This window comes from Thalia democratica, chromosome 2 (assembly GCF_965202585.1).
Source record: "Thalia democratica chromosome 2, ktThaDemo2.hap1.1, whole genome shotgun sequence".
NCBI lineage: Eukaryota > Metazoa > Chordata > Thaliacea > Salpida > Salpidae > Thalia > Thalia democratica.
This window is the reverse complement of record NC_139166.1, coordinates 82,360,745-82,373,170: the sequence shown is the minus strand read 5'-3', so window position 1 is coordinate 82,373,170 and position 12,426 is coordinate 82,360,745. Positions and strand designations below refer to the sequence as shown.

The 12,426-nt window shown below is 24.5% G+C and overlaps 1 protein-coding gene across 1 annotated transcript; it reads right to left on the bottom strand.

The window, feature by feature from the left end:
- Window positions 1-11,217: 11,217 nt before the first annotated feature.
- Window positions 11,218-12,077, bottom strand: LOC145829038 (SCAN domain-containing protein 3-like). Its single transcript, XM_082936776.1, has 2 exons — window positions 11,963-12,077; window positions 11,218-11,576 (listed from the first exon to the last, which is right to left on the bottom strand). The coding sequence occupies exons 1-2, from the start codon at window positions 12,075-12,077 to the stop codon at window positions 11,218-11,220; spliced, it is 474 nt and encodes a 157-aa protein (XP_082792902.1).
- Window positions 12,078-12,426: the final 349 nt, after the last annotated feature.

Genomic DNA, 12,426 nt, shown 5'->3' with positions numbered 1-12,426 from the left:
TGTTGTTTTGGAGGGAATAGTCCATGTTTAAGTTGTTAGGTTGGAATTGTTGTTGGAATGGCAAAGGAGAGGTTCTTGCTGGAGGAATGGAGCTGTTGCTAGGTGTAGAATTTTGTTGGGGTGGGTAGCTTTGTCTTGGCAGACCACTTGGATTAGGCTGGTCTCTAGGTTGTTGATAACTGCCCATTGCTGCCTGGGGTTGTTCCACCTCCTGGCTATTTTCTGACTGATCCCCCCCTGCGTTCATGTCAATCACGTCCTGGTCACCATGTCTTTCGCACGTTGCTTGTGGTTGGTCTGATGGACCAGGTTGGCTACGGCGCGAAGAGTATGAGTCAACACCCCTTTTGTTAATCCCTCTGTCTATGTTACGTTGGCTACAGCGAGTTTCGGGGTTGTTGACCTTGTCTAAAGTATGATGTATTTTCTCTAAAGAGAACATACTATCCTTTTTGGGGGGCTTGGATTTGTCACTCATTGTGCTATACCAAGAGTTAGGTGTGGCCCACTAGTTTATTTTAAATTGATTTAAGTTGATTTGTAAATTTCAGAGATTATTAAGAGCACCAAAAGCTGCCTGCTACCTTAATTAATTATCCACAACAAAGCTTATTTATTCAATTTTATGTAACCAAATTACAGATAATTTCAATATAATTAACTATTAACACCAAAGTTTATTTATTTAAATTTATGTAAAATCAAATTACAGATAATTTCAATATAATTAAGTATTAACACCAAAGTTTATTTATTTAAATTTATGCAAAACCAAAAGTACAACTAACTTCAATTTAATTTTATCAACAGCAGAGTTTATTTATTCAAATTTATGCAAACCAAAAGTACAATTAACTTCAATTTAATTTTATCAACAGCAGAGTTTATTTATTCAAATTTATGCAAACCAAAAGTACAATTAACTTCAATTTAATTTTATCAACAGCAGAGTTTTTTTATTCAAATTTATGCAAACCAAAGTAAAACTAACTTCAATTTAACTTTATTAGAATTATCAATTTAAGAGACAGAACTAAAAATAAGAGATTAATAACAACACTCACAATTTAGCACATAGAAAAGTTCAGCTTGAGCTTTCACACATCTAATAATGATATAAGGCGGCAATTTAGAAAGTTAACAAATTAACAAAAAACCCCTAATTAGAGAAAACTCTTTTGCTGAATTTAATTTATAGCCAGAGGCGTTACATTATTATCTAATTTTTTCAACATAATTATTTAAAGAAAATTATAGAGAATACAAATATCAATAAATTTTCTAAGTATATGCAACCAATATTTTATATGTAATGACGTTATTAGTAAATATTAGAATTTTATCGTAATGAACTTCGAATAAATTAATGCTAAGTTGTTAAAATTGTCCCAACGTTCTTTTTTTTCGAATTTCAATGGCCTTAACCGGATGAGAAAATGAATATTATGTTTGAAAAAGTTAAATTTTTGTACTGTTAGTTAAAAACCATTTATAAAACTTAGACAACTAAAAAAATATTTTAAAGAAAATGTTTTAATATATGTATTTATTAAAAATAAATGCAAACAAAACTTAACATTTTATTTTAAGTTTTTAGCATTATATACATTACATATTCTTAAAATGTTGTAAGTAGACGTTTATTTCGAAAGTTTACAAAAAAATTAAAATAGTTACACTATGTATTGTTAATTTTTTTTAAATTAATTATATAAATGCTAATAAAACTTGATGAAAGTAAAAACTAAACTCATGAAAAAAAGCTGTAGGTGCCCTTTTAAAATTACAAAAGTCAACTTTTATGATAAAATTATTTTTAATAGACATTTTGTTTTCAAACCTCAGTACGTAAAAAAAATTTCTTAACGTAAGCCCTTCAAATTGTATTAAGAAACTTAATTCTTTTGTAGCTTGTTTTATAAATTTTCATCATCTTAAAATTATCGTTTAGTTAGTTGTCAACTTAATTTTCACTATACTAAAAGATTAAAGTGTTTTAACATAAAAATGATGATGTAATTTATTTTTCTAACCAACCTGGTGTTATTTAAAATATATCAGAACACATAAATATCAAACCATATTTTCAATGTAAAACAATACTACTATGATCTTAATGAAAATTATCTACTTTAATTGCATGTCTACATAAATATTTACTTACAATTTAACTTCGTCAGAAATTTGTTTATATAAATTACATATAAAAATGTCTACAATTAAAAAATTAAAAAAAATTCAATAATCTGTAAGTAAAAAACAAAATTAGTAAGCTAGTGTTTATTTCAAATAGTTTTCTATGAACTAGTATTTTTATATTAGTAATAAGTTAAAGTTAAAATTTGTTTTACTGTTTTTCATAATTTAAGCTAAATTGCACTGAATCTTAACTTCCTATAACTTTTCTCGTAAAAAAATGGCTTAAAGTTGCAATAAAATTAAAAAAAAACATATACAAAAAAATGATTAAGCAATTAACACATAATTTTTTTTTTGTTTTAAAATTTTTAGTGCTGACATTATTGCAGTCACTTAACTTTCTAATAAATGTAAACTACGGTTTTAGTATTAATATTAAAATTTTAAATATTTTCAAATCAATTGTTGACTAGTTTTCATTTTGCTTAAGCGCTAATTTTGTTCAGTTTAATTATAAAAACTTTCATAATGTATTTATTATAATTCTTACTAGACCTTTAGTTGGTAAACATGTTGACCTTTCTAATTTAAACATTGTATAATTACATAAAATAATTACGAATTATTTAACAGTTAGTCAATGAGTTTAAATTATAGCTTCAATCGCTTTAAAGTAGTTGTCTTAGAGTAAAAAGTCAAATATATAATTTTCTAAAGGTTAAAAGAAACTACTAATTTCAACTAGTAAATAAATTTTAAATTAGCTTTCTAAAGACTAATTGTTTTTTTTTAAAGTTTAACAGTTAATCTAAAATATGTGTTAAACTTGTGTTATACTAAGCATTTTAGTTTATATAAAACTTGCGTGTTACTTCAATCATATATTAAATAGTGGTTTAAAAACGGTTATTTTACCTCAGCTGGTTTTAGCTGTATAAATTTTCACTGACACTTGAAAAGATATATCAAGCTTTTCACACATGATTTTATTTCTAATAAAAAACTAGTTATATTGGGTATGTACTTCTTACGTCACTATATGTTTACAGGCTAAAAAAATAATTTAATAATTTATTAAAAGTTGTTAAAAGTTGTTAACGATTTCAGACTATAAAATCAGTAAAAGTTAGCGTAAAAAACAAAATATTTTTTTTTAATTTACTTGGAGAAGTCGATTTCCAATTTTACAGGTTTCATTAAGAAAAAATTAATGAACGTCAAGACAAAAATTAAACTATTTAATCAGAAAACGATTGTTTATTTATACAATCTTAAGTCCGAACTTACCTAAAAAATCAAATTAAAAAACTTTCAAAAAATTTACCATAACTTGTTTTTGTTTGAATAAATATAAATATGCTCTTAATAAAAAAAAAGTAATTCAGTGACTTAACATTCAATTATTCTTCAATATCTTTGTTAGCAAATAAAATAAAAACATAATTAAAATGTTTTAAGTCAATAATGTTCATGTATAATTTAAACGACCTAAACTGCATAATTGAGTAAAAATTATTTGTTTAAGAAAAATAAGAAATGTTTGGTTTTTAAACTCGTATCACTTATGTACATCCTTAAACGTTTTTGTCGTAAAAAAATTGTAAAACCACAAAATTTAAGTATAACTGATTTTTTTTTAGTCTTGAATAAGTGATTAAACTAACTTAAAAATGAGCCACTCTACTATTTAAGTTAACAAGAAGTATGTTTCCGGAAATGCTTAGATATAAATTTATAAAGTCTTTTGTATGTATCTCTTTAAAACTAATTTTGTAAAGAATTAATATTAATCTAAGAAATAAGAATAACAATAAATAAGAACTAAATGGATAGGTATATTGTTTATCCTCTAGTAGTTGAGATAACTTTCTTTGCATATAAAAACCAAAACTTGTAAAAAATATTGCAACGTACATTTAAAAATATTAATAAGTTTTATTTAAATTTGTATAATTGAACAGTGTGTATGTTTGATAAATGACAATATAAGTATGTATACTATTATGGTTTTTGTACAATCAAAAGTAAAAATTCATAGCTTTTAAAATATTTAAAATAGTTTTCACTGTATCGTAGTTACATAGTTATGTATATGATAAGTTTTATTATTGCTAATTTTATTCATAAATAATTACTACTTATAAAATAAAGTGTAACGTCTTTAGTAAGCATATTTAACTAAATGTGACCTTCAATTTAAAGTATAGTTTAATTATCAAAATTGAACCATGAGCTTTAACGCATTTATATAATAATGTTATTTTAAACTAAATCAAAAATAGAAACGATTTTAGTCAAAATTGAAACTAAAACAATCTGTTAAATAGTAATAATGAAATAACAAAATGTCTCCGCTGAACAGAACTTATATTTAGTTATACTGCATGCGTTGTGTTTAATGTCTTGAAACTAGTTTTACTATCAAAGTTTTAATATTTTCAGAGAATTCATAAAAAAAATCATCTTGTATTTGTTTTTGTAAATCCACAGTGTTTTCTTTTTTGTTCATTCTAATACCGTACAAAGAGTGTTGAAAACTAATATTATTTAATATCAATATGGTTTATATATGTTTATATTAATGATAAAAAAGTGTTTTTTATTCTGAGCTTTAATAAACATAACCAATCTGTTTTAATAAACAAGTTAAAACGCTCAGTGTAAAAACTTTGTTGTAAGTATTAACTTGTTTTGTTAAAAAAATATTGATACGATGTAGATTAACGCTACATCAACGTTTAATTTTGTGATCATTTTAAACATGGTTTAAAAAAACTTTAATTTTAAAAAATAATTAGTAGCTATTACCTTTTAGTTAGATTATTTTATAATAAACTGTTAGTTTATGTCGATGTTTATAATAATAAAAAGTTTATTTCTTTATTTTATAACAAAAATTAAATACTTTCGAAATAACTAATTTAGACTATTTTTCATTGTTTTAAGTTCCTGTACTAGAAAGAAATTTAACTCTGTAAGTAAAAATAAATTTTATTTTATGTTTTAAACTAATGCTTGTATTGATAAGCATTTGACTTTAGAAAATTTTTTAGTTTTTTCGTACACTAGGTCAGATGACAGAAAAAATAAGTACCTTTTTTTTGTTCAACAAAAAAATATATGTCTAATGATCAACTAGATTTAAAGTGGAATATTTTTTAAAACAGTCCAAGTTTACTTTTGTTATTATATTTGCTACTACAATGATTAGTTGATGAAAACAATAACTCAAGTAATCTACGATTAATATGAAACTTTTATTGTCTCACTTCGACGATTTTAAAATGAAGTTAGGCAGTTTTAAGTAAAACTCGATTAGTAAATTATAGTATACAATTTAAGATAAAAGTTTTGTCCACTTAAACTTATTTGAAGTTAAAACTGTTAATACGATACTACTGAATTCATGTGATTTTAAAGTAAATCACTTGTTGCGAAGTTTAAAAGTTACTTAACATAACAGAAATGCGTTAGTAAATCGTTATCAAACGATTTGTTGTATCTTTTGTACATTAAGTTTACTTTTTAATTTGTATAACATCTTTAGTTTATTTAATATTTATAAAACACAACCCCTAACAAAAACTTTAGGTTTAACCAAAGGTACCAAAAGGTTGTTGTACGTTATATATTTTATAAATCTAATAGCTAATATTTTATCATAAACAAATATTAACATTTTCTAGATTCTTTGAATTATAATGCTTTGTTTAACTATTTAATATACTACAAAGAGTGAAACGGAGATATTGAATAATATCTGCTACATTTATAATTTTGAACATAAGGTAAAACTATTTTGTGTTGAGTAATTAACATGAAAGTTATAATCATTGTATTAGTCTTATAAACTATTATTAGTTAAAGCCTAGAATATTAAGTTATTAAAGGAAAATATGCATTTATTTGTATGTAAAACATCAAAAAGAATAAACTATATGTTATTTATTTAAAAAATGTTATATAAAATGTAAATAATCTTTAAGGTTTTATAAATTACGACTGTTTAGTTGATATTTATCCTGGACATGATTTTAAACTTTATCCTGGTGTATGACTCAATAACCGGAAGTTTTTTTTTTGTACACCAGGTCCTTAAACCAATTATTTGAGCGCTTTTATTTTCGTTCAATAAACAATTTTTTTAATGTAAGATAAGATTCGTTTTGTTAAAACACTTTAAACAAAAAAAAGATATTATTAACATAATTTACGCAACATTATGTTATTATTAACATAATGTACGCATTTTTTGTTAGTAATAAAAGCCTGAAGTAATAAACTATCATTTTTTAGTTTTTATTTATTCTTTCAACACGTATTTATGTAAACTAATTATATTAATTATATTATTTCTACTCTAGTAGTTAAGTTGTTTTTATTTTTTTTCTAAAAATCAAAACATGTAATGATTTTAATCTATGTGTAAAACAAAACTTAAAACTTTTTTTTCATAAAAATTCGAACAATAGGTAATGCTTTTATAAAATATAAACTAAACAGTAATTTTACAGTAGATTTTTAAAAACATAACAGTATTAATTTTCTAGTATGAAACTAAAATATTTATAAATTTCATGATCAAGATATTTTTTAAGTATTAACTTGTTTTGTTAAAAAAATATTGATACGATGTAGATTAACGCTACATTAACGTTTAATTTTGTGATCATTCTAAACATGGTTTTATAAAATTTTAACTTTAAAGAAGAAGTAGCTATTAACTTTTAGTTAGATTTCTTTATAATAAACGAGTAGTTATCTAAGTAGTTAATTTAACTATTAATTAATTATACTAAGTAGTTAAACTAGTAATACTAAAACAAAAGTTTAATTGCAATCATAACATACAAGTTTTTTTTTTGATTTTGTAAAAATTAAGCATATTTTGTCAACTAATTATTGTCTTGTTTATTGTCTCATTCTTTTTGTTTCATTATTTGTTTTAATAAAATAAAAGTTTATGTATTTTCAATCCATTTTTTATTTTCTAAATAAAACTTATGTAAAAAACTGTATGTACTTGTTCTTACTTATTTCGATAGCCTTTTTCTATGAATAATAAGTGCTTGTATCAAAATAAAATAGATGTACATAAATTAACATATGTACATATCTAAAATGTTAAATTATGCTTAACGAAAGTTATGTACAATACAAAACTCTCCACAGCTGTGAAAATATAAGAGATTTGTACCATAATTATGTCCTGTTATGTTATGACGTCACAGAGTCTGCTCAATAAACTCTCATTTCACAGTGAAAACTTCATTATAAAACCAAACATGCCGACCTTGTTTATTATTTATGTTTAGAAAAACTGATTGACAAATATATATTTGTTATTGAGTTTAAGTAGGAAATTTTTGAAAGTTTCACTTTGATAATTTTATAAGTTGTTAAAACAGTTGTTAAAAAACTACAGATTGTATAAATTCTTTCATAAAATTTATACTTGTTTTAAAACTAATTATTCACTATTGATTAATGTATTTATATTTTGGGGTAGCTATCTAAATTACACGAGCGTACAAAGTTGCACGAACATACTTTTGCAGGAGGGAATAAAGAATGTTACTCTTGCTGAAGGGGACAATTTCAAGGGAATACTTTTGCAGGAGAGGTCATTTTTGCACGAGTTCTTTCAAAATAAAACGTAATTCAGAAGCCCTATTTTAGATAAAAGGTTATTTTGAGAGTTAAATTTTGTACTGCACAGAGCAGTTTACAGCAGTTAAAATAGTTATCTTTTATATAAAAATGAAGCCTTTTATTCTTGAGAAGTTTTAAGAGCTTAAGTTAAAGCGTATTACATTTAACCTTGGAGTATCCTTACGTATATTAAATGTCATTGAAAACATTATACAGATAATATTTTTTTACGGTTTAACCATTATTTTTTAATTCTATTTTATTATGTTATTAGTTAAAGATCTTCATTATTTTAAAACAATAAAGGATTTTATGACATAATCAAAATGTTATTTTGTACAAAGCTAGCTACAATATTTTTACTTATTTTTATTTAAAAAAGATGTTTAGTTTTTATTTTATAATGGGTTGTGACGTAATTAAGTATACCCCTCAAATATTCGCATTCAGTTTTGATAATTATTACAGGCATATATCAATGACCATGCAAAAATTGTAGGACGAAGTTTGAATTGCACAAGCGGTAATTATACATGTATTGTTTTACAAACTTTTAATTTTTTGAAAGCATTTAAAGCTAATACAATTATAATAAAACATCAGTTTATGTTTCGGTTTATTACCTGGTTTCGGTAAGCTAACCTGGTCAAACAAATTCGAACCAATAAATAACATTTAGACAATGGCAGTGATGTGAATCTGAACTCATTGATGCGTAAAATTATAAACAAAAGAATTTTGACATTAAGTATTCAATAAATGTAATAACATTAATTTATCATTAAACTTAGATAAAATATAGAAGTGTTTAGAAATTTTATAAACTATTTATTGTACTATTTTATTTTTTTTAAGAAGTCGAATTTTTTTTTGTCACTAAAACCTGGTTGATAATAGCATATTTAATTTGCACACTCTATTGAAATCTTACAAATAAAAATAAAAATTAAAACCTCTACTAATTTTTTTTACTGTAATTGATATATTAGTAATTAAAAAAAATCTACCTAAAATATTTTCGTCAGAAAAGAGTCTACAATAAGTTTACAAAATTTATTATTTATTGTTTATTATTTAACTAACATTTATCATTTGACTGATTAAGTAATAATGAAGTTTATAAAGATCATATAAGGAAACTCATTGATAGTTTATAAAACTTTTTTTAATCATTTCAATTTAAATACTTAAACGCCTAATTAGTATATTTTCAGTATAATCTGTTAAGTCTTTTAATATTTTATAGCATTCTTATTTCTGTTTAGTATTATGTAAATGGCATTAAACATTATAGCTATTTTTTTTAAAGCAAACTACCAATACTAGAAATTAATTTAGTTTGAAATAGTAGATATTTATTCATTTAAAACTATAGAGTCAAAAGATGTTTTTATTTTATTGCATGGTATAAGCAAGAGGTATAATTAAGAGGTATAAGACTCGATAACTGACAGTTTCTCTCTACACCAAATCACAGTACAAAAAAATTAAGCGTTTTTATTTTGTCGAATAATAAACTTATAATACAAGTGTAAAACTACTCTTTATGAACTTAAACTTAATGACTACTGCATTATAACTTTTTTACATATACTCTTAAAAATAAGTAATAACTCATAGTTTGAGAAAATTTTATAGGACACTAAATAATAAAACAATGTGAATCAACTAATACACAGCAATACTTTTGGTTTGAAAATTCTAGATTAAAACTAGGAAACTAACTTCTAGATCAGGGTTTCCCAAACTTTTTTTCTAATGGCCCCCTTCGAGTAAATTTAAAAGGCCATGGCCCCCCTACAATATGGCTTCACAAAATTATATTGTGCACATTTTTTATTCGTTTGAAAACGAATAGGTGCATTCTAATAAGTTCAGCGTAATACCGCTGTTACTAAAAGACTCTATTTTTGAATTTTTAAGGTGACTCATTCAAATTCTTAATTCGCTTCTAACGCTGACATTACATCTGGTTGTAATAAATAATTTTCATAGTAACAAAAATGTTGTTTAAATAAAAGCCACTCTATCAAAATAAAAACTTGGAATAAATACAACTTATTAATTTGAAATGTCTTTGTAAATGTTAGTTGCAACAAATTAAATAATTTAATTCGTACCTTATATATCAAATTTAGAAAATGAAACGTTAATCAAAAACATTTTGATATTTTTAATGGTAGTAAAAAAAAATTGCAAAGAAATTAATATTGAAATGAAGAAAAAAGAACTCAAAAATACTTAGTCCAATGTACTAGTATTTGAAAAAACCTTTCGGTAATCGCGTTGTACACTACTTGGATACAGTTTAACGTCTTGTCCAGGACAATGAAATTATTTATTTAACAAACATAAAACATAATCGAGTTATAAAATTAGATGACACTTTTCTCTGGATAGGCAAACTGCTTGTTAGGGTGTTGATTGCTGGATTGTCTAGTTATATTGCTGTAGACTAGTTGATGTGGCTAGTTCGCTTGCTAAAGACTGTTGAATTTGTACTTAGTTTATAAATCTAGCTATTTTAAATACCTAATTAAGATAACTTAACAAGAAAAAAACTGGTCTTAATTAAGTGAGAGTTGCCACTCTTGAAAATAAAGTAAAATCATCACGACTGATTAAAAACTGACCTGGTCATTATTTGAAAAAAACTAAGAACAAAATTTGAAAAAGAAATGCATAAAAGTATAAAAATAAGAAAAAAATGTGACAAATAAGGAAATTAAAAATAAAACTTTTAAGTTCAAACCAGCTTGAGTTAATTTCTTAATTTCAAAACATTTGAGGTGGTCTGATTGTGTGGCAACCATACTAGTTAAATAAAAGCTGAACTAAAACTGTAAAAAACAATTCTATTTAAATTCATAAGTAAACATTCTATGTGGTCTTATATATGAATAGTACTGTAATTATATAAAATCAATATAAAAATTATTTTTTGAATAACTCAAAAAACAATTAAAATCTGATTTGATATGTACTTGAAAATAAATAATCAAAAAAAAAAAACTCTTGACATTTCAACCAGTAAACTAAGTAATGTGTTATGAAATCAAAAAAAAATGTTTGCTTGATTAGAATAATTTAATCAATGTTACATATATAACGACAAATCTCTCTATATATAATAACATTTTTATAATTTTTAGACAACTATGCTGTAACTTTTTTCTATTTTTTTTAAACTAGATTGAAATATTTTAAGCTAATTAAAAAAAAGGAATTCATATAGTTAATTCTTTTCGTTTATAGGTATATTGTAAAAGCTTTTTTTAAATACTATAAACATAACAATATCAAACTGCAAAATTATATGTAAAACTTGTTTATAAATGTACACTAGAAATATCTATTTCGAATAAAAACATTTACTAATTCTTGTATTAAAAAAAACTTACAGTAAGTTTGGTCTGCTCCTACAATTCAATGTGAAGGATGAGCTTGATGACTACTGGCTAACTTCTCTATGTTTGGTTTTAATTCAGTTAGATACAACCTCAAGTCTCCTCCTTTGGATATGTCTAAGTTTGATCTTTTATTTAAGACATTTATAACTGTGCTAAAATCTTTTTCAACTACATAGCTAGAAGGAAATGCAATGAATAAAAGACTTATTTCCTCCCAAATATCTGGATATTGTTGTCTAACTTTTTCTTGCAACCAAAAACTTTCATACCCAAATCGCAAAAACTTTACTTTAAGCTCAGGATCAGCAACTAGTTCGATGAACTTTTCTTGTAATTCAACTTTTACTTCATCAAGACTTGCTTCTAAGGGGCTTACTATTCAATTTGGAACATTAAATTGAAATATATCTTTAAATCCGTGAACTATATCAAGTTTTAGCTCTTTAAGTGGGATGTATAAATTTCTACCTCATCTTTACTTAGCTGATGTTTTAAGTTTTCTAAGCTTGAAAACTGGCAGAATTGATATTTTTTAAAGTTTCTTTCAAACAGTTCCAGTTTGTTTGTAAAGCTGGTTAGACTAGCCTTGACTATTATGATATTTAAATTTTTTCCTTGTAGGAGTTTGTTCAGAACATTAAATTTTCCATAGAGGTCAGACAAGTATGCTATGTCAATTTTTCTTTCTTGCAGTTTAATTGATAATTCACTTTTTTTTTGTAGAAAAAAATTCAATTTCTGTATCAAAAACTGCTAAGAACCTTTCCAAGCAGTTTCCTTTTGATAACCATCGGACTTCAGTGTGTATGAATAAGTTGTCAAACTCCTCCTCATTGACATTGCAAAGCTCTTTAAACAAACGAGTTTGCAAACCATGTCTTTTAATTTTGTTCACAGCTTTAATAACTAAATTCAATGAGGTGTGTAGATGACCACTTAATTTTTTAGCAACTAAATGTTGCCTATGGATTACACAATGAATTGTAAATAAATTAGGATTAACCTTTTTGAAAAACGTGATTAATCCAACATGCCTACCAATCATGGAGGGAGCACCATCTGTTGCAATACCTATGATGTTTTCTAAAGGTATTGTTTTTAGATTCAAAATAGTTTTTAATCTTATTAAAAACAAGTTTGCCTGTGCTGTGGATTTCAATTAGCTGAGATATAGCTAATTCTTCATAGGTTTTGTCACCAACTACCATTCGTACACATAAAAGAA

Excerpts from the sequence above, each read along its gene's own strand:
- LOC145829038 (XM_082936776.1), bottom strand. The coding sequence starts at position 12,077 with ATGGTTTGCAAACTCGTTTGTTTAAAGAGCTTTGCAATGTCAATGAGG. Across the intron at positions 11,577-11,962 it reads AAAGGAAACTGCTTGGAAAG|TAAGCCCCTTAGAAGCAAGT; the intron begins GTTCTTAGCAGT and ends CAAATTGAATAG.